Source organism: Herpailurus yagouaroundi, unplaced genomic scaffold (genome assembly GCF_014898765.1).
Source record: "Herpailurus yagouaroundi ecotype Mexico unplaced genomic scaffold, PumYag 160, whole genome shotgun sequence".
Classification (NCBI taxonomy): Eukaryota; Metazoa; Chordata; class Mammalia; order Carnivora; family Felidae; genus Herpailurus; species Herpailurus yagouaroundi.
Genome location: NW_024412401.1, coordinates 5,746,475 through 5,770,047, shown reverse-complemented (window position 1 = coordinate 5,770,047; position 23,573 = coordinate 5,746,475). Strand labels below are relative to the sequence as shown.

Genomic DNA, 23,573 nt, shown 5'->3' with positions numbered 1-23,573 from the left:
TCTTGCTGTGATGTTTGTGAGAATTGTATTAAACCCGTATATCAATTTGGAGACAACTGGCATCTTTGCTATATTGAGTATCCCAATTCATGCTCTCAGCATGTCTCCCCATTTATTTAATCTTCTTTCATCAGTGTTTGTAGTTTTCAGTATACAAGTCTTAGATATGCTTTGTTAGATTTATACCTCAGTATTTCTTTTTTCTTCTTTTGGGGAATTGTGAATTGTATTTTAAATTATGGTTTCCACACATGTATTACTAGTTCACTAGTATATAGAAATACAATTAATTTTTCTATGTTGATCTTGTATCTTGAGAAGTCACTTATTAATTCTGAGGTTCATTTATTCGTGTATGGAATTATTTATGTAAGAGATAGATTTACTTCTTCCTTTCCAATATGTAGGCCTTTTATTCCCTTTTCTTGCCTTACCATGCTGGCCAGGATTTTCAATATTTTGTTGAATAACAGTGGTGAGAGTAGACATCCTTGCCTTGTTCCTGATCTTAGGGGAAAGTGTTCAATCTTCCATCATTAAGTATAATGTTAGCCATAGGCATTTTGCAATCCCATCAAATTGAGGAAGTTCTTAGTTTTGAGTTTCTTCTTTTCTCGTGCAGGGGTATTGAAGTTTTTCATATGTTTTTGTAAAATTTTAACAATCATGTGATATTTCTCTTTAGCCTGTTTACATGGTGTCTTACATTGATTGATGTTTGAATATGGAACCAGCCTTGATTTTGTATCTTCTGCCCAATATCCCTCATAAACAGATAAAACAATTCTAAACAGAATTTTAGAAAACTGTATTCATTTTCTATTGCTGTAGTTACAAATTATCACAAACTTAATGGTTTAAAAAAGCAAAATTTATTCTAATAGCTGGGGATGTGCAAAATCAGTTTTATTAGGCTAAAGTCAAGATGTTAACAAATGCTGTTTTTTTGTTTTTTGTTTTTTTTCCTGGAGTCTCTGTGGTGGACAATCCATTTCCTTGACTTTTCCAGTGTCTGGGGATCACCTACAGTCTTTAGTTGATGGCCCCTTTCCTCTATACTTAAAGTTATTGGGGTAGCATCGTCAAATTTCTTTGTCCCTCTCCTTCTGTGGTAACATTGCTGTCTGACTCCTCTTGCCTTCTTCCTGGAAGACCTCAGGCCTGCATAGAAATTCAGTCACATTTTATCTTTGTAACAAAATTCTTCTGTGATCAGATATTATATTAAAAATCCTGTAGTTTATTTTCTTGCCATTGTTTTCTTGTGAGTTGGAAATTCTGTTATGAGTACTTAGTTCAGTAATGTCCATATACAGTGCATTCTTTCAGCATAGGTATACTGTCACTGTATAATAATCGCAATGTTTTGCCATCCAATTCAATAGCAAGATAATCCACACTCTGCTATGTCGTAAAAAATGTCACGCTGACAGCCATTTTTCTCTTCTTTTCTTGTTTTGACATGATGGGTATATATTTTTCTTAAAAAGTGCAGTAGAGTAGTATTGTGGCATCTGAAATGCTGTCAAGTTGTAACTGTATTTTCCTAGAATTGTGTCATTGTGATTTGTAGTGTGCTAAGTAGTGCAAAGTGACCACAGCATCACATATGGTCTGGGCTGCATACTCACTTGCACTACTGTAGTTTGAAAGCAGCCATGAACAATCATAAATAAATGACCATCACTGTGTTCCAATAAAACTTTATTGATGGACACTAAAATTTGAATTTCATATAAACTTCACATGCTATAAAACATATTCTCTTTTTGTTTTACCATTTGGTAATGTAAAAATTATTCTTAGCTTGTGGGCCGCACAAAAACAGGCGGCAGTCCAGATTTGGCTTGTGGGCCATAATTTGCCAACCGCTGCCTTAACCTCAGGGGACCTGTATTCTAAAGGGAAAGGGGAGGAGAAAATAACATGAAGACGTATAAGTGAACAGGTAAAATAGCCAATTTTCTGTGATAAAGGAAATTAAGTAGTAAGATGGCCAGGGAATGTGTCCCTGAGGGAGCAGATAAGGTGATCCTGAATGATGAGAAGGAGCCAGTCATGAGAAAAACGTACAGACTATTCTAGAAAAGAAAAAGAGTAAAGGCTGGAGGCAGGCAGAAGTTTGGTGAATTAGAGGAACCAGAAAGGTCATGTGTGGCAGGAATATAGCGAAAAGGTGAAATGGGGTTAAGAGTATTTGGAAATCTAAATAAAGATGATATCATCATTAGGAATTTGAACTTAATTAGTTGACCACAGTAGGAGTTATGCTGGATCTAGCCTAATTTTATACACTGGGCTTGTGGTCCCTTGCTAATTTAGATGGCCACACAAAGTCTTGTGAATTTAAAAAAAGAAAGGGAGAAAATGTTTTTATTTTTGCCAAGTAGTTCTAGGAAAATACAGTGTCTCCTACATAATCCAGTATATTGAGAACAGATATAATTGGACCACACCATTTATTTCATTAAATTCTCATCCTTAAGATATGATGCTTCGTTTTATATTTGCCAATAAAACAAATTGCTCTTCATTGGATGATTTAAGGCCTTTTATACTGGTTTTATGTAAATGGTCTAGTTTCTTACAAAACTTAAAACATTAAGTCCTCAGTTTACACCTTTGTCTTCTTATATTCAGGCCAATTTGTGTGTCCAAGCTTGTTCTAATTTCTTCTACTGCACTGGAAGGAAAATCATTTTTAAGTTTGCATTGATTTGTGGCAATATTTGTATTCAACAATCAAATGCTACACTATTTCCTTTAAAATGGCTGTGTACTTAATTAGTTTCACTTGTTCAGCAATTAATTAGTTTCAGAGACTTCTTATTTTGGTATTGAACCTGACTATTGATAGTTGGAGCAGATACTGTACCAGGATTGCAATGCATTTCTCCAGTCCCACCACACAAAAAGTTTTCACATTTGAAAAAAAGTTCTTCATCATAATATCATCTAATATCTTTCATAATTGTGAAATATCCTTCAACTAGTTTCTTTCTTTCATTTATTTTCTCCAGTACTGCTTCTAGCAAATATGAGGCAAAAGGAAGCTGTAAGAGAAACACACACAAAAAAAAGATGATCAAAACTCTATATTTTCTTCAGCTCAAAAACATACACTAAATATCATTAAACCATTAGAACTCAGCTATCTGCAACTTTGCACCCATAACGGCACCCTTCTGGGTCTCTTTTCAACTGATCTTCCTGGTTAGTGTGGGTAATTTTGTCTTTTATAATAAAAATGATAAAAGAGCAGAAGTAAAATGAAAAAAGATAAACGCCTTATTGAACAATTCATGGTTTACTGACCATGTTAATGATGTAATCTGCAATACAAGCAGCTGAGCCATTTATCTTCAATCAGCTGATCAATAGCAGGTTACAGTCATCTCCAGGGCCCACAGGCCCACCGAAGGAGTACTGTATGCTCATCACTCATAAAAGAATGAGAGAGAACTATCAATACACTTGTCTGTGTGAGAGCCCAACACCTCAAGAGTTGTAGGGTAAAATTTCAGAGCGAAAAAAAATGGCAAAAGTATACCCATTGATTAAGATGTTACAGAAAAGTTTGGCACATCAAAGTGTAATACACATGTTGCAAACTGCTGAGTTTATGAAATGTAGAGTACATTTTTAAATTTCATAATTTATATAACTTTTCTGGTAAAGTTTCATTGTTCCCTCTGCTTCCCTGGGTTTCCTGTAGAAGTCTGAGTCGTAGGATACATGTCTGGGCTGTAAGTAGAAGAAAAGGGAAAAGGGTCTCCAATTACCCCCACACCTCCACCAACTTCCTTTTGTCTCCTTCCCAGCTGTCTGGTCTCACAGAAGAGGTTTATAATAATTAAGACATTTGTTATGCCATTTCTTGGAGTTGCCCTTTTGATTAACCAGCAAAAGACCACTTTTGTTTCCTTGAATATGTTGACGGGGATGCTTCCCATGCCCAGTCCCCTTCCCCACAAGGGAAGTACCATCAGGCCCTTTTTTTGTGCCAGGATGACCACAGGCAGCATCCATCATCAGCACCTGACCAAAGACCACTATAGGAGGTGCTCGGCTGTGCTCAGCTAGGGTGATTATAATTCGCTCAACCAACCAGAACGGCCTTTTCGAATTTGAACTGGGAGTAAACAGAAAAGGTTGGCCAGTGGCAGTGAAACAACAGGCCAGACAAACAGATTATGCAGGCCACGAATGAGAAGCGAAGACCAAAACTGGTCCATAGGATTGCCTCAGATCCCAAGTTTCTAACAAAAAGGTTCTAGTTTAACTTCTTTCTCATCTTTGTAACAAACTGCCTTTTCTAAGTCAATGCCAGGAGCTTCACACACGGTCTTCCATGAAACTTACTGAAGAAACCACAAGATACCAAAATATCACATTTCTTTAGTTCTGAAGACAGACTTGAATAGAAGATACATGCATTGAATTAAAAACAGCTTTTTTCTGGGAAAGAAAAAAACCCTACTACCCCATTAAATATATAACACTGTGTTTGCATTGCAATGTCAGAAATATGAAAATGTGGGGAAAATGCATCTTAGAAGTAAGGAAGAATGTTAGACTCCCTTCTGCAAGGTAAGGATACTAACAGCAAATCATTACTTTGACAGATTGCCCTTCTGGGATGCAGAAAAGAGTCATATTTGGCAAAACTTCCAGTCTTATAAATTAGATAATTTAAATTCTCAGGGCATTAATATTAGATGTTAAAGGAATGCACATACAAAATAATAACAAAACTATCAGGCAACCTTCTTTATGTTGGCCATGGCTATCAGTACCATATGCATCCCCATCAAAAAGGCAGATAAACAAGATGTTTCCTGGTGGAAATAAAATGTAATTTCCTCAAGCTGTTCAAGGGAAAAAAGGGTCCTCTGACCAAGTAAGTTTGGGAAACAAACCAAACCTTAAAAAGTTCCTCTATTTCAGGATCTCTTAGAAGCTTTAAGATATTAACAGACACTGTGAGTCTCCAAGCAATGTAATACTCTGTTTCTAAATTCATTTGTCCATGCTCTTCTCATGGTCTATCATGAGGAACTAGCAATCCATGGAACACACTTTGGGAAACATGCTGGTTCTGTAATTTCCTATGTAATAATGTCACAGTACTTTCACCAGGCCACAATGTACTGACATTAATCATCTTATTTGCATATTACACTTTCAAGTTAAACATAAACCTTTTTATCTTGTGATCTGAACAGTTTTCAACATGTCATGTACTTGGAAATTTCACTTCCTTTTAAAAAAATCTAGCTCAAAGAATTTCTCTTCCAGGAAGCCTCCGAGGTGGAACAAGAGGTCCATTTACTAATTTACTACTGACAACTCACTTTATTCTCTTCCTCTGGCTCCCAATAAAACAAAAAGCCCCACAGTTAAACACAACTGTTTGTCAATCCTGTTTTATTGGATTGTAAGCTTCTTTTAAGCTTTGTATAGAGGCTAACACATATAGATTTCAAAAAGTGATCAATCTTTTAATCATGATGCACGGTATGTGCATATCTATCTGCCCTTAGAGGTTCTTCTATTTCTCTGCAAATAGGTCAGAAGGATATTATTATCTGTCTTTATATAATATTAAATTAAAATTCATATATCTTACTAGTTGGAGATGTTTATTTTAATTCAACCTTTCTATTTCCTTTTTCATAAACCAACTCTGAATTTCTTTCTCCAAACACAGTGCTCACTCTATTTGCTTTTTATGACTTGTTGTTCCCTGGGAACTGTAAGTCCGACTCTCAAAGAGGCCTTTCGAAAGGATCAACTGTAATTTTATAAAATATAAAATTAATGTAATTTTATAATATAATTGTTAGTAATTGAAACAAACCTAGAAGAAGACTAAGGAAAAGTCAGATTAGAAAACATTTCATAAAATATACTTACTGTTTTCAAATGAATATGACTTATTTTTTACAAATGAACACTATAACTCAAAGTAACTGTTAACCAAAAAATTTTAAGCACGTGTCCCTCCTACTTTATAAATTGTTCCTTATTCATGGAGTAGACTCAGTACATCCTCAAATAACGAGTGGACCAGCAGTATTGGTTTCAAAAATAGCTTCTCTTGCGAAGTGTGCACTATTCTTTATTTGGCAAACTTCTTTCATAGCCTATACAGATAAAAACCTCTGCTTAGTCTAGGATGAATTAATGAAAATTCTTGTTTTCTGAAAGTGGTTAAGAATGGGATTTTTAAGTTCACTGGCTATTTTAGCTAACTGAGAATAATCACTTTTATCATTTACAGATTACTGTTAATTCTTAAATCTTACAAATTACAGGGGCTCAGTGAGTTGAGCCTCGAACTCTTAATTTTGGCTCAGGTCATGATCTCATGGTTTGTGGGATCAAACCCTACATGGGGATGGAATCCCGTATTAGGCTCTGTCGCTTCGTGTTCTCTCTCTCACTCTCTCTCTGCCCCCCACCTCAAAATAAATAAACAAACATTTAAAAAATCTTACAAATTACAGTTAACCTGAAGACTGATGGGACATAATTTAGTCTACTGTGATTCACAGAGTTCTTCAAAAGCTTATAGTATCAAATGAACGTCAATTCTCATCAGAGAGCTATAGATTGGGTGCAGTTAAGACTGTCTTTAAAATACAAAATGCCTTGTAAAATGCTTTAAAAATTCACCTGGTCTGCTTGTTTGCCCTGTTTTTTATTTGTTTTAACAGCAAAACGCTTTAAAAACATTAAGAAGACCAGGAGACCGGAGTCTAGATGAAATGCAAGGTTATCTCACACAGGGTGTTTAGAGTACATTAAAATCTCTCTGCATGCATTCTAGAGGGAACTCCTTCAGACACAGAAAGCACCACTATTCTTTCATGGATAGGATTTTGGAGTTGGACTGAAGTGGCAGCAAGCTGACTGGACAACAGCAGCCATACTTTCTCACTTGCCCCATCAAATGTATCTGAAACAACAAACCCGACAATTATGCTGCCTCGGGTTTCATCTCCGATGGCATATGCCAGGGACTATGAAGTCCAGAAAGACTGCATGATTTCTTTCTTTCTCTTGCATAACAAAGGAGAAGGGATACTCCTGGGTATGTCAATACAGAGTCCCACAGGCTTGAACGCTTCAACATCACGGAGAAGATGAGACAGGTGAAGAGTTGATACTGTGTGAGATAACTTGGTATGGAAATTTAACTAGGACACCGGAACAACTGAGCTTTGCTTGGTGTGTGGTGTGGTCTTAAAGTGGGTCTTCCTAATCATTCGGGCTGTCCCTGTTGCAAAAGGTGACTTCTATTAGGGAGCGATTTCCCCTGATTTCACACAGATTTCCAGCTTATCTCACATGTAAACACCTACAGATGTTTGCCTCTAGGAGCTGGTATGCCACTGACACAATCCCAAGTTTATCACTCACACTCGCAGGTTGTGGTTTCATTTAAGTGTTTCTGTATAAAGGTAAGGCATGAATGATGGTTGCAGACCTTTGAGAGCTATATTGGAAAAATAACCAAGTCTAACGTCCATGACTATAAAACATAGATAACTTAACAGCATGAGCACTAACTGGAATGTGCTTTTAACAAAAATCTAAAGAACAAGATGAACATTTTAACCATTTTCATTCTTGTTTTTGGTTTGAAAACTACCACCAAGAAGATACCACTTTTAAAACACAAATTGACTTTAATCTAGCTTGAGTCCTATTGAAAATAAATGTATTTCATTTCATTTAGTGTACCTGCTTTTACTGGAAACATGAAAGAAGGCTTAACATTGTTAAATTAAAAAAAAAAATCCCAGGAAGGCTCTGAATGGAGAAATTTGAACTCTTGCTATTTCGCTAGATGTAAGAAAGCTGTGTGGGTGGCTGAGGGAGTGGGTTTACGTGTGTGAGCAGGGGTGAGTGAATGTGCCTGCATGTGCTTGCATGTGTTGTAAGTGCCACACAGAAAGTAACAGACTAGATGTGTTCCGAGTTCTAAGGAGAAACTTTCAGTTAACCTTCAGCCTGGAAGTTACTCTATTTACAAAAGCCAGGGAGATTTATAAAACTCTTCTCACTGACATATTGCAAGGATTCTGTAGAAGGTAAGCATATTTTGCAGAGAGGGCACTGGGGAAAGAGCCATTTTAAATTTCAGCATTTGCAAGATCTGAAGCATCTAATAGGAACAGGGATATTTAAAGCTAAAGAAAAACCACTGATTAAATTCTGTACTTTAAATTCTCAACAGCTGAAGGCAGAAAGAATTTTTTATATGCTCCCAATGCAAGAAAATGATCTCCAAAAAGTGGACTAAAATGGACTGAATAAAATCCAGAAAAGGATTAGCAAACAATAAAGAACAGGGGTAAAACAAAATGAAATCAAGACACATTTTCTAGTCATTCCCGGCTCAAGGTTTTTATACAAATACTAGTAAAGAACCATATTGCATTTATAACTGTAATTATTTATCTTGTACAAGTATACATATTTTAACATATATACCCATAATTCTGTTCAATTTAATTGTTTAATAAATTTCACAGTTTATATATTTTAACTCTTTTATTGTCCTTCACCCCCAGAAATGTAAACTCCATGAAGGAGGTGATTTTTGTCTCCTCTGCTCACTTCTGTACTCCCAAACCTGAAACAATAATGTAGGAGGCACTATGTACATTTTTTTTTTTTAAAAGGATTCCATAGTATAGGTTCAGTGTTATCTCCACTAACTCTCTGTTACCTTTTAAAGTCCCAAGTAAAAAGTACTGTTTCACGTATTATTAAGGCCTAAAGGCAAAGTTAAATGACCTTTATTACAATTTTATAATTTTGAGGATCAGAATGGGCAGAACAAATAAACAGTTGTCTCTTAGAAGGCAGAGTATAAATGACTACTACTAGTTTGGATATGTGAGAAGGTAAGTATCAGTCAGAGCATAACAAAGGGACATCTCCTTATGTGCCAAATGAAAGGAAATCACTTATCTCATTTGTTCATAATTATGACCAGGAGACAGAAGTTCAAATTCAAATGCATTTAAGGCAATCTCTGCTAATTAATGGTAGAGGAGATGGCATATGCGATATAAGAAATTTATTTAATTTACTTTTTTTTTAGAGAGAGAGAGAGAGAGAAGAGAGAGAGAACAAGTTAGAAAGGGTCAGAGGGAGAGGGAGAGAATCTTAAGTAGGCTGCATGTTCAGCATGAAGCCTGACGCAGGGCTCGATCTCTCAAACTGTGAGACCATGACCTGAGCTGAAATCAAGAGTTGGATGTTTAACTGACTGAGCCACGTAGGAACCCCTATGGAATTTATTTTTAAATGTATTCTTTTTTCTGGGGGCACCTGGGTGGCTCAGTCAGTTAAGCGTCTGACTTCTGCTCAGGTCATGATCCCGTGGTTCTTGGATTCAAGCCCTGCGTTGGGGTCCATGTTGATGGCTCGGAGCCTGGAGCCTACTTCAGATTCTGTGTCTCCCTCTCTCTCTGCCCCAACCCTGCTTGTGCGTGCTCTATTAAAAATGAATAAACATTAAAAATATTTTTTTAATAAATGTATTTTTTCCTCTTTTGATATTGAAGAGAACATTTTTTAAATTAATATATAGTTCACATAACATAAAATTCACCACTTTAAAGTATAGAATTCGTTGGTTTTTGATATATTCACAAGGCTGTGCCACCATCGCCACTATCTCATTCTAGAACATTTCCCTCACCCTCAAAAGAAACTCTGTACCCATTAGCAGCCACTCCGTCTGTCTGCCCCCACCCCGATCTCCATGGTAACCACCACTCTACTTTCTGTCTTTATATAGATTTGCCATTCTGGACATTTCATATGAATGCAGTCAGACTATATGTGACCTTTTGTGTGTGGCTTCTTTCACTTAGCATAAGGGTTATAGGGCTGTGTTGTAGCATGTATTTACTACTTCATTCCATTTTATGGCAGAGTTCCATGTATACATACGCCAAATTAATCCATTCATCAGCTGATGTACCTCTGGGTTGCTTCCACTTTGGAGGTATTATGAATAATGCTGTTGTAAACATTCATGTAGAAGTTTTTGTATGGACATGTGTTTTCATTTATTGTGGGTATATGCCTAGAGGATGAAACTGCTGGGTCATATAATCTCTATTTTTAACTTTCTGAAGAAGTGAAAGACTCTTTTCCTCAGGAGTGGCATCATTTTACATTTTCAGCAGCAATGTATAAGGGTTCTAATTTCTCCACAGCTTCACCAACCCTTGGTATTGTCTGTCTTTTTCGTGATAGCCAACCTGCTCGGTGTGAGGCAGTACCTCATCTCAGTTTTTGGGTTCCATTTCCCTGATGGTTAATGATGTTGAGCATCTTTTCATGCCCTTATTAGCTATCTGTTTATCTTCTTATAGAAATGTCTATTCAAATCAGTTTCTTTACTTTTAGTTGTTGAGTTGTAAGAGTTTGAAATGTGTTCACAAATGGTTAAATTTCACTGAGAAAAGCCAGAGAGAAGGCTAGCTGAATTAATGAAAACACTTGAATCCTTGAATATTGTTAATGGAATGCATCTACTACACTTTCTATGGATTCAGTACTGACATCTCCTCCCTACCACATCTGATCTACACCTTTTGGTGTCTCAAACTCTTAGAGGTATCATCATCTTTCTCTTTATGTGGGGTATTAAACTCACCCATCTATGGTTTCTGCTTTCTGACTCTATCTAATCTCATTACTGCTATTGATTCAATCGCTATAATGTGGGTCACATCTATCTCATTCTTTCCATTTTTATGGCAATGGCACATGCAGACCCTCATTGCCCTTTGCCTAAACTATCTTCCTGCTCCCAGTCTCTCTCCCTACAGACCTACTATGTGCTGATCTCAAGCATCTTTATAAAACACAACTCTGATCATATCTCTTTCTTGCTCACCGCTTTTATAGTTTGGTCTCAGCCTACTTTTTCTATCTCTGTTTTTTTTTCTCCCACCCTCTGAACTACAGAAGAACTAATCTGGAAGGGTTCTCCCATCCTATTATAATCATTAATTTGTTTGCTTTTCTCTGCCATAGATTGCAAGTTTTTAAAAATGTAATAATGTAAGAAAGATGAATTAATACAAGTAAAAATGTTCAAAGAAATTAAATGGCAGCTATGCTGTAAGAATAACAGTAGATATTAGAAAGATTTTTTTAGTGTAATTTTTATTGCTAGAAATCTGTAGGAACAAAAGTTAGGTGCAGATATGATTACACATAAAATTACCAATTGCACCAGGACTACTTGAAGCAAAGAGGCCATATATTTGCACTCTGCCTTAAATAAAGAAAAGTTAAGGTTTCAGGCCTTTCAGTTGTCATGCACTTCTGGCTAGCAGCAGTAGTAGGCATTATATTGTTGTATAGTCCCATATTGCCACACGGTGGAACAGCTTTTTATTTTGTGGCAAGCATTATATGAATGCAAATTTACACCAAATGAATGCAGAGAAAATTTTCTTTGAAAGAAAATCATTTTGTGGCTTAATTCTTAAACAAAAGGTAAAACCACAGGGCCAGACTGACTCCTCTGATCCGAGAATTCCCTTACAGCACCCAACACAGAGGACATAAAAGAGAAGTTTTCCAATAATTTCATCTTCAAAATATTCTAATAACCAAATATCAATATTAAATTAATTATTTTTTAAGGAAATGTGCTCAATTATTCCACAGCTTGACAATCACGTAACCTCAGACACACAGAACTGTATATTGTACTAAGCAAATGTAGGAATGAACATACATACACTTTTAGAGGCATAACAGCCTCTAAAAAAATTGTCGGACAAAGAAAACCTTTTCTAAAATTCAGGACAAATGTAATTGCTGGGACGGAGAGAGAAGAAAAGTAGGCTAAAAAAAAAGATGTTTTCTATTTTATAGATTTTTCTCTTGGGTGTAATTATGAAGTGACATTCAAGTGCAACCAATCAAGTCACTATTTTTTTTCTCACAAAATTCAAAGACATCAGCAAAACCACCTATGTCAGTAATAAAAATAAAAAGTCTTTGACTTTTTAAATGTTTTCATACTGTCACAGTGGAATAAAATTAGCTTGAAAAATGATCTAAAGGCACATGATGCAGTTCATTATGTATAACGGCAACAGAGGCGCTTTCCCAGTGTTCATAAAGGCTGCTCCATTAAATTTACCTCCAGTCAATAATTAGGAGTCCACAAATAAACCTGGGCAATTAAATCAATACTGCCAGGCAATTATATTCCAGAGTCCAGGCTCAGTGGCACAAAAAGGCACTACATCAAACTGCAGTATTAAGCGGTCTAATGCCATTTTCCACAGGATTTTTTTTGCACCGACTAAGCGGCATAAGTATACATCCAGATAATGTAGAATGTGTGCATGTACATCTACAAAGGTGAGTCAAAAAAGCAGGTCTGGTGTCAATACAGCTTTAGAAAAATTTAATAAAGATTTACGCATGTGGATCTATTTTTTTTTATGTCCATAACTGACGATGAAAGCTCCATATTAAAGAGTCATGTTTACAAATTGAACATTAAAAAATTCATTTAAGAGTTTATTTTTTATCATTTTTCAAGCCTAAATATATAACCTGTCACACTCATTACTGAACTCCTTTGATGTGCTGGCCACTGGGCTGGGTGCTGGGCACGCAACATTCATTAAGAAATGGCGTTTCTTCTCAAAAGCAAGTTGTCACTGTAGAAGACATGGTCTGCACTTGAAGAATTTTAAGCAAAGATTGCCAATCACCTTCTGTTACTATGGAAGTGATTCCAGATAACATTTCAAAAATATATAAGACTGACACTAAGAATATGAGTAGTTCATGTATTATTTACTTATCCTTGACTTTTCCAGAAGTATAGATGCTGTTGTTTGTTCATATAAATGTAAAATAAATGTGTTTAAAACTGCTTTTATTTTTAATCTTTACACAGAAACATTTATAATGGCTTTCCAAAAATCACAGGACAGTAATGGATGTGTATATTTTTTGCTATTTTGAAAAACACATTTTAGCTCTTTTTATCCTTGGTTCATTTTTAAAAGAGACAATTAGGTTAAGCAAAAAGAACTCTAATGAAAAACTTTTCGAATACATTACATGCTGTTGGTGATGTCAAAACAAAAGCTGGCTATGACTAGAAAAGCAGGGCTCTCACCTGCCAATAAACTGCCCTTGATCACTTACAAGAGGGGCACATCCCAGCAGACTCTATGTGTATTAAAAAAATACTTGAAAGGAAAGAAAAAGTATCACACAGGTCACAGCAGCCGTCTCAATGGACCCCTCAGGGATTTCAACTCGTCTTGGCCTTGTCATCCTCTATGCAGCTTTCCACTCGGCCCAGAAAATGTCGATAGGAAAATGTTTGAGGGGCCTCTGGTGGAAATTTTTTCATTCTTCCTGCATTGACAGGATGCCAAATCAATATTTACTTCCCACTAACAAGCTGCTCGAGGTCTCAGTAGAAAATATTGTAGAGAATGCGGGAAGACACAGTAATAAACAGCTGTCTGGCTGTGAGGAAAACATGAATTGACTGGAAACAGGTCCATAGTAAAAGGTCACTGAAACCCATGAACTCCTCAGGTGTCCATATCAACTACTAACTTTAAAGACACATAATAAAGAATCTCTTTTCCTAAGAGGGCTGAGAGAACGGATCCTTTTCAGTGTAGCTAGCATAGAGGCTGACTCAATAATTTAATTAATGCATTTGCTAAGACCTATGTTGGCTCTTCCCAAGGCATTTGTTTCATTTGTTAAGTCCAAAAGTACAAACAGAGGGTTAACTTTCCTGTCTACCTATTGGAATACTTCTTTACCTAACAGAAGTAAATAATGTGTAACTATTTGCAAAAAGTTAGACATTGAGTAAAAATGTAAGGCTTGAAATGTTTTTTTGAGAAGTTTTAATACATGAAGCAGAAAAATGAAATACCTGTCCTTCAAGAAGTTTCTGAATGTACAACAGCCATTCCCGATCATTTTCAGCATCTATCTTCGTCCTTTCTATTTCCTAAATGAAGAAAATCGAAAGACTGGTGTTAATTGTAAGTACATGAACTTGATCATACTGTCAGGTAACTAAATAAATTTAGAGAGATACTGGCAGAATAGAATTCAACAAAGACCAGCCTGTCCCTCCAGAGGAGGGAATATGCAAATCTGTGCTCTTAATAATACTTTATAAATACTGACATGCAGAAGATAAAGCTCTATCTCTCTATTTCACAATACAATTCAGGAATATTTTATTTCTGCCTTCACAGTGGAGCTCAAGGTAGAGACTGAGGTGGAGGTAAAAGCGATTAAAATCAAGCAAAAAATAAGACAGAGCTGTACAGAGGTGCCTGGCTGGCTGCCTGGCTTGTGATGCTTGATCTTGGCATCATGGGTTCAAGTCCCACATTAGGTGTAGGGATTACTTAAATAAGTAAATAAACTTAATAAAAAGACAGAGCTATATAAAATAATCATTTACAAGGGACTCTTGTAAGATAACATAAAACCTTATACTGAAACAATATGACTTGTCAAGAGATAATTAAGGAGTAATTGTTACAGGTAAAAACAAAATAGGACGTGGCATGCCACTGGGGTATTTAAATGCTTACTTATTTAAAATATCCAATAACTGACTGATAAGCAAGGGGCTCTTCAACCTAACAGTGTTGTAAGTACCTAAATATATCAACCTTTCAATTATCGAGGTAATATATTTCTGAAAGTATAATGCATTCATATGCGCTGTTGATTATTCAGTTAAAATCATGATTCAAAATAAAATAAAATAAAATCATGATTCAGTTTACAAAAAGACGGACTTTTCAAAAAGGGAAAGGTTTTTGGGAAACTAACATTTGTTGAAATTTACTGTATGCCAGGTATCCCACTAGGCACTTCATATGGAGTATCAATTTTTACATGAATTTGCTAGAATTCAGTGTAGCTTAAAGAATATAAGTCAGCTGGTTTGGGCTCTACTTGGACAAGTCCAGTCAAGTCTCTAGACCTCTGAAAAGACGCAGGGATCTAACTAAGCTCTGATCTATAATTAAACCTAGTAAATGTATCAAGGTGCACTGATCCTCCTAGAACAGGGTGTTTGTACTAGTGTCCTTTTTCTTCCAGGAGGACTTGCACTGAAGGTTATGTGATATGCAAACTTCAGTGCTGTACGTTCTGGCTCTAGAATACATCTGCCCAGAGGCAGAGGCTGGGGTACTATTTCTTCACAGAAATGTGCCAGCTACTCTTTGGGACTATAAAGAGAGATCTAACTCATATACTCAAAGGGAAAACTTTTTTCTAACTTGTCCATTCAGAGAGGGTACTTTTTCCTAATTTGTAAGCCCAGAGAGGGCATCTTTTGAGACCACACAAAGCCGATGGGCCTGTCTTCCAGAACATTTATCTGTGTGTATGCACACACATGCACACACAAATACACACATACATGAGGGCTTTTGGAAATCTGCTTGTTTTAAAGCTCTTAGGCAACAGTGGAGGACTCAATCCTAATTTTCTGTTAGGATTCTCATTGTCAATCAACAAATATTAATTAAATGTCTATAATAATGTATAGTTAACACCTTTGCCAGAGACACTATTATTTCTTGTGTGTCTTGTATTTGATACTATATTTGATAATGCTCCGTCCTTCAAAGTTCAGAATTCACAAAGTGAATTCAAAGTGTAGAAGTCATGGGCATTGTGGCATAGGTGCTAAAAAAAGGGAAACTGATAGTTCACTATCCTGTTCACCCATGGGATGAAAATAATTTCGTAGGTTGACCTCTTTTCTAAGAATTCCTGGAAGTTTAAAAACTGCAGTTTTTGCAGTTTGCAAATTGTAGATCTGCTCTGCTCCAGAATTTTTTTTTCTCCAGAAGTTTTTTGAGAAGCTGACAGGGGTGCTGGAGGATGTTCTCATACAAATATTCACATCTACCATTTTAGTTATTCATTGAGCAAATATGTATTGGGAAGCTACTAGTGCTGTCATCTCTTTAAATGTTTGCAAACAATGAAGTCTAGTATTCATGCATTAAAGTTCAGAGACTTAATAGTAGAACAGGATTATCATCCTCAGGTCTCATAGAAGACTATGTATAGGATGAGCTTCTATTGTCAACGAGGAAACAACTATGTTTAAAAATGCAGTGGCCTCCCCAGGGGTACAGAATTGCTACTGAAGACTCATATCTGTATGCATATCAATTCACTCAGACAGGAGTACTTTAGCCAATTTAAAGCCATAAATATATTTTTCTTTAACTTCATCAACAATAATTTTGAATTTATCTAGGAAAGCCAATAGATTTACTATTTTTACTCACATCGGAGGAAAGGTCCTCAAATCAATGATGACCCACCTTAACTAAATCCATTCAAACTGGCTTAATTAAAAATAGTATCTTATAAGATATATGATTAACTAAATTAAAGAAAATGGAAGTGACAGGAAAGGACTTGAATAACAAAGAAGCAGGTCTAAAGGTTCTACGTACTGGCTTATTTCTGTATTACAGTTAAATTTTTCTAAAGGTTTTCTGAGTTGGTTAATACCCTTGATGTAACTTTCACTAGTACATTGTCAAGCTTACCTTCATTAATATTATATTAAAGATGAAACTCTAAGAATTATAAAACAAATAAAAGTATTTTATTTGCTTAAGCTCAATGTGTAAAGAGCCCTTGATTAATAAATACTTAAATGACCTTACCATTTCATCTTCTGTGTCTAATATTTCCTCTAGATCTGACCGTGAAATGTTGAGAATAGAAGCTGCCAACGTCTGGGCTTTATGGGTTGAAGTTCTGCAAGCGTCCCTGTTTTTCTGCATTTTTTTACGCTCTCTGATTTGTTGCCTTATTTCATAGACATCATTTTGTAATTCCTTGACCAAAGCCTGCAACACATTGGAAAGAATGTGGGCTCATATGGAAGTCATAAATGAAGACAAAGCAGTCATAATATAAAAATATAAGGATATCAGCAAATCATTGCTTATTAGGATTACTCTGATTTTATTTATTTTGGAACACAATAGATTGCTCTTTACTTATTGTCTGTATGTAATAAAAGCTCTCTTAAATGAACACTCAACCAACTTGTTGGATTAACCAAACTCTCCAATCCCTCTTTCAGGTTTACGAACTGATATCCTGGTTGGTGAGCTCTTGCATCAGGCAGGCTACTTTTCATCATGCCAGAGCATAACTACTCCTGCCCACAGAGCTGATGCCAATTGTTGTTTGTTTATTGCTGAATGTGTGTATATTCATTGTAACAGGTTAATTATATTATTAATTTAATTATTACATAAACTGGTGAAATATGGCTACAGAAAGAAAGCTATTTCTATTTTATTAAAACTGGATCAGAAATCCTTTGCAAGGACTTGATCAAGGCAAGTTGAGTAAAAATGCAATTGAAATATTTGTGGGAAAGACAACAATAAAGATAAAAAAAAAAACAAAAAAACAAATCCAAAACCATGGGACTACTTCACAAGAGTCTTTAAGTTCTCCTTTTCAGAAACGAATCAATGCTAGTCTATACCATACCTACCCAAGCATGAGAAAAGGACACCCCTTACTCTGGGTAGACAGAGCTCTGGACCTCGGGTGCCCGGCTTCGTGAACTGAGAGCAGCCTAGCCAGATGTTTGGGTTGTTTTTCTTTTTTAAAGTTTATTTATTTTTGAGAGAGAGAGAGAGAGAGAGAGAGAGAGGGCAAGTGAGAGCTGGGGAGGGGCAGAGAGAAAAGGAGACACAGAATCTAAAGCAGGCTCCAGGCTCTGAGCTTAACCAACTGAGCCATCTAGGCACCGCTGTTTGGGTTTTTCAATCTTATGCCAGCTCAAGCAATGTTGCAATAAATAACAGTGCTCATGTATACATTTTGCATCTCTAGGATATATCCATGGAAGAGAAATTGCTGGACCAATGGGTGTGTCTAACTGTAATTCTGAAAACCTTTAATGTCCCCACCCTCCAAGACAGTACCAAGATATACCTCTACAAAGAACATATGAAAGTATTTGTGGGGCACCTGGGTGGCTCAACTGGTTAAGCATCCAACTTTGGCTCAGGTCATGATCGCACAGTTTATGAGTTCAAGTCTCATATTGGGCTCTCTGCTGTCAGTGTGGAGCCTGCTTCTGATCCTCTGTCCACCCCCTTCCCCGCCCCTCCCCAGCTCGTGCTCTGTCTTTCTCTCTCTCAAAAACAAATAAACATTAAAAGAGGGGCTCCTGGGTGGCTCAGCCATTTGAGTGTGGGACTCTTGACCTCAGCTCACGTCATGATCTCACCGTTGGTGAGTTCAATCCCTGGATCAGGAGCTGCGCTGAAAACACAGAGCCTGCTTGGGATTCTCTCTCCCTCTCTCTGCCCCTCCCCTGCTCATGCTGTCTCTGTCTCTCTCAAAATAAATAAATAAACTTAAAAAAAAAAGTACTTGTTTCTGCATACCATTAGCAAAACACCAATCTGGGATTTTACCGTAGCTTGTTTTTTCACTGTATGTGTAAGTTTCATTTCCCTTGTGAAAAAAAAAAAGTTGAACATCAGCCTTAAGAAATATTATATTTCTTTTCTCAGTTTTTCCTGTTTTTCTTAGTGATTTACAGGAATCATTTACATATTGGGGATATTATATTTATCTATTGTACATAAGTGAATTTTTTCATTCTTTGTATTTTTCTTTTCACAGTAATTAGTGTTTCATGCCAAGGAAAAATATTTCTTATTTTTAATATACTCAATGGTTCTTTTCCTTTCTTTCTCACTTTTGAATTTAGTGTGTTACTTCAAAAAGTATTCTCCACAATGAGACATATATAAATGCATTTTCTAACCATGACTTTTTCTGCTACTTTTAAGTTTTCATTTTTCAATTTTCAATTTGTTACCCATTGGTCATCATTTTGAAATTGCTACATAAAATCATACTCAGTTGTCCCACAACCATTCATTAGAAAGTTCACCTTCCTCCCAGTGAACTCCTGTGTGTTTGGGTCAGTTTCTGGACTTTCTGTTCCGTTTCATCTCTCTTTTTATTAGTGAAGTGTTAGAACATAGTAAGCTAGTGAGGCTTTATAATAAATGTTAACATTCAGCAGGCTATCTCCCTCTCATTACCCTTCTTTTGCAGATTTTTCTTGGTAATTTTTGCTTGTTTGGTTTTCCATATGGAACATTGTCTAGTTTTCCTCCCCTTAAAAACCAAATCTTACTGGTAATTTTATTTCAATCATGTTACATTTCATCTGGATCAGGCTAACATTTTAACATGTTTGAGTCTTCCTAATTGAAGACCATGGAGTTCCTTCCCAATTAAATCTTTATTTGCATTTCTTAGAATCATTTTTAAGTTTTCTCTTTATAGATCTAGCTTATTCCTGAGCATTTTATTTTTGGGGGGCTGCTTCTTTTTTTTAAAGTTTATTTATTTTTGAGAGAGAGGGAAAGTGTGAGTGGGGGGGGCAAAAAGAGAAGGAAAGAGAATCTCAAGTAGGCTCCACACTGTCAGCACAGAGGCCAATGTGGGGTTCAAACCCACAAACCCTGAGATCATGACCTGATTGGGGGCTGCTTCTAATACCGACTGTTGCTTGTATATATAAAGATTGTTGACATGTATTTAGCTTACTGAAGCTTCTTATTTGTTATAATTTTTCAGCTCCTTAGTTTCTAGGGATTGAATCGTTATCTTCAAATATTGATAATTTTATCTCTTATTTTCCAAATATTACACCTCTAATTTCTTTTCTGATTGCATCAGTTAAGTTCCTCCCAAACAGTATTAAATAGTAGCACTGATGTGCCAGAAGCCAAGCTATCCAACCAGCCTGATGGCAGTGCCCGGGCGGTGGATGGATCGGCACTGCATGGCGGCCCACCGAAAGTGAAGCTTCTCGGACTCCTGCTTTTATATAATTTGGCCTTAGCGCTGGTCAGGGCAGCCCCCCTCCCAGTGAAAGCACCTGGGGATTTGTCGGTTGGGGAATTGCCCACGACAGGCCCCCCGGGAAAAGAACCACTGGGGAAAGAAAGAAGATTCCGCAAGGAAATCATGCAGCCAGCCCTTGCCACCCCCTATAAAGACTCCTCTCCTAAAGGAAGGACAGCCCCATATATTTCTCAGCCAAGGAGGGGGACAAATGGGTTCGAAATCCCCACTCTGGCAACAAAGGAATGTATATACGGATACAAGTTACTCCAACCCCTAGGCCCACTTGGCCCCCAGGAGGCATTCCAGATGATAACTGGACCCGGTGGGTTAAGGTACAGAATGGTTCATTAGTTCCTAGGTATACATTGTCTCTCTGGGAGCGCATAGGGCGTGGGTTCCCAGGGCCCTCTTGGCTCCCTCCCGGCACCCCAGACCAAAGCGAATACTTTTGTTCCTTGTACCACAAATGGTTCAAAGGAACAATTAAGAAGTCACGTCCTTGTAAACGTTCCCCTTGAGGTGTTGAGAGCTAGATGACCTTGAAAGGGCAGGAGGGAACGTTACGAGAAAATAACTATGTTGTTCCTTAATGGGTAATTACACAAAGGAACATCTTTAGAATCAGGTAATGCCAGAAAACATAGATGACACACGTTATAAGGAAATTGCTAACAAATATAATGCCACGCTTGCCACAATAAAGCGGCCAGTCTAACACACTGCTGTGGTTTGGGTCCATTTGTTACTTTCGCGATGCGGTTCATCCTTTGGGAACCCCTGGACCTGCTGGAGCTGGAATCCGGCACTGATGGACATGCTTGACTTCTTCCTAACTTTAGTGACAGTCCTTTTACTTCTTAGGAAATACTAAGCCAGCTTTGAGATGAGAGCCATATTTTAATGTTAAGAAATATATTTTAATATATTAATCTATAATATGTAATTTAATAGTTTTCTACTCATTTTTATTTCTTATAAAAATATCAAATTGTCTTAAGCCCATTTTACCATCCATATAAACTATCATGATTTTCCATCATAAAGCTATTAATAGGATTATTAGTAATTTTCTTGGATTTGAATTATCCTTGCATTTCTGGAATAAACTCCAGTTGGTGTGCTATAATATTTTTTCATGTGCTGTTGACCTCTATTTGCCAACATTTTATCATAAGATTTCTACATTAACGTGAGATTGATTTCTTTTAGTTTTGTGCAGTCTTTTTTTTTGTAACAATCTATAATGGTGTAATTTATTCATCAAATTCTAAAAATAATCCACACAAAATAATTTTCTTTACAAAACAACTTGAAAAATAGTTAATCAAGGGGGCGCCTATGTGGCTCAGTCAGTTAAGCATCCAATTTTTTTTTTAAATTTAAATCCAAGTTAGTCAACAAATAGTGTAATAATGACTTCAGCAATAGAATTTAGTAATTCATCACTTACATATAACACACAGTGTGTGCAGTCTTTTTAAAAAAATTTGGAGGTACCTTTCTCTTTCCATGTGCTACAGTAGTTTTGATGAGATTAAACTGATCTGTTCTTTACTGTAGTAGCACTTGTCTGAATTTGGCTTACTTAGTATTTACTGAAAGGGAAGGTAAGAAGGTACCTTTCTGACAACTTGGTTTTAGTATTCTCTTTGTTCTAGAGCAAAATTTGGAACATTATATTTTCCTAGAAAACTTTCCATTTCATCCAGGCTTTCAAAATTATTTGCATGTAGTTGAGCTAAGTAGCCTGCCATGATACCCCCCACCCCCCGAGTCTGTGGCTACTGTTATTTATCACTTGTTTCACATAGTTGTACTTTCTTTTTTCTTAATTAGGTAAGGTAACACCAGGTCCATCTATTTTATTACTTTTTCTTTTTAAATGTTTGTTTATTTATTTATTTATTTTGAGAGACAGAGAGAGAGAGAGAGAGAGAGAGAGAGAGAGAGTAGGGGAGGGGCAGAGAGAGAGGAAGACACAGAATCCAAAGCAGGCTCCAGGCTCTAAGCCGGACAGAGCCCCACGAGGGGCTCAAACTCGTGAACCACGAGATCATGACCTGAGCTAAAGTGGGACACTTACATGACTGAGCCACTCAGGCACCCCATGCTTTTTCTTTTTTAAAAACAACTCTTGTTCACTTATTAATTGTACATTTTTAATTCATTAATTTCTATTTTAATCTTTAGATTCTAGTTATCAGTACTGGAGCTGTTTATTTTCATTTCTTCTTGTTTATTAATGTAAATATATATAGTTACAATTTTTTTGAGCATTGTTTTAGCCATCCCGTGGGTTCTGATCATTCCAGAATGTTATTCTTTTAGGGATATTCTGTAATTTGTTCACATTTATCTACTTGACCCAAGAATTTTTTTCTTTTAAATAGTGAGGTCATAGTGACCTCTGTTTTCAGGTTTTGTAATTGATTAGTTTTATTGCATTACTCCCAGAGAAAGTTATCTGTAACTATTTCTACCTTTCAGAATTAATTAAGGTTTCCTTTGTGGTACATCTCAGGTCAGATCACCTGGACGCACAATCTGAGATGAAAATTTGCATTTGGGAGGTTATTTGTAGAAACAACAGCTGTAAGAAGCTTCAGGAAGCAGGAATGGGAAAAAGGGGAGTGCACTGCAGTTCCTGCAGAGGCTTCATGCCAGCTTATTGGGAGCTCTGGAGCTTCAGAGTTGTCTCATCTTTGTTTTTTCCCCTTTATACATGACACGAACTTTTTACTTGGCTCTCCTTTCTTTTTTTCCCATCCAGAAGCTTTACTAAAACACGCCTAGGGTATGACACATTTAAGCTCAATTTTCCCTGGTTCATTTTATGTTCTTATAAGTCTTTATTTCTGGAAATTGTTGCTGAATTACAACTTCAATATTTGTTATGTTCCATGATTTGTTTTCCTCCTTGAGGACCCCAATTATACATATGTTGAATCTCTGTCACATGCTTCATAAATCCTTTTCCCCCTAATACATTTTATTTTTAAACTTAGACATTATAAGTGAAATAGTGCATGCATTTTAAGTGTTTCGTTTAATGAGCTTTGAGAATTGTATGCATGTATGTAGCCACTACCCTGCTCAAGATATAAAACATCTTCATACTCCAAAAATTTCTCTGATGTCCCTTCCTAGGCAATTCCTCCCACAGCCACACACCAACTGTTGACATACACACACATTCTTATGAAACCAACAATATATATTTTTTTCTGAGATAACTTATTTTCTTTTACTTTTTTGCTTTTCTGCCAACTAGCAAGTTGGCAGTTCATCTGCCTAAGTTCATCTTCTCCTATGTCTCATCATATTTTCCTTAAATTCTTACATTTAATTCTACCTTAAACATATCCTTTTTAGAAGAAATTATTAACATTTTAAACTCATACCAATATTAAAACAATTTTTTTAATGTTTTTATTTATTTTTCAGAGACAGAGAGAGACACAGCATGAGTGGGGAAGGGGCAGAGAGAGAGGGAGACACAGAATCCAAAGCAGGTTCCAGGCTCTGAGATGTCAGCACACAGCCCAATGCAGGGCTCAGTCTCATGAACCACGAGATCA

At 36.5% G+C, this 23,573-nt stretch overlaps 1 protein-coding gene across 2 annotated transcripts in view; it reads right to left on the bottom strand.

Moving 5' to 3' along the window:
* Positions 1-784: 784 nt before the first annotated feature.
* Positions 785-23,573, bottom strand: part of CNTLN (centlein) — a 315,169-nt gene continuing 292,380 nt past the window's right edge. For both annotated transcript variants that reach the window (XM_040481333.1, XM_040481334.1), the window contains exons 24-26: positions 16,761-16,946; positions 13,973-14,050; positions 785-3,053 (exon numbers count right to left, since the gene is read on the bottom strand). In XM_040481333.1, the coding sequence (XP_040337267.1) occupies positions 2,952-3,053; positions 13,973-14,050; positions 16,761-16,946 (366 nt within the window). In that variant the 3' untranslated portion in view covers positions 785-2,951. The remainder of the gene's footprint in view (positions 3,054-13,972; positions 14,051-16,760; positions 16,947-23,573) is intronic.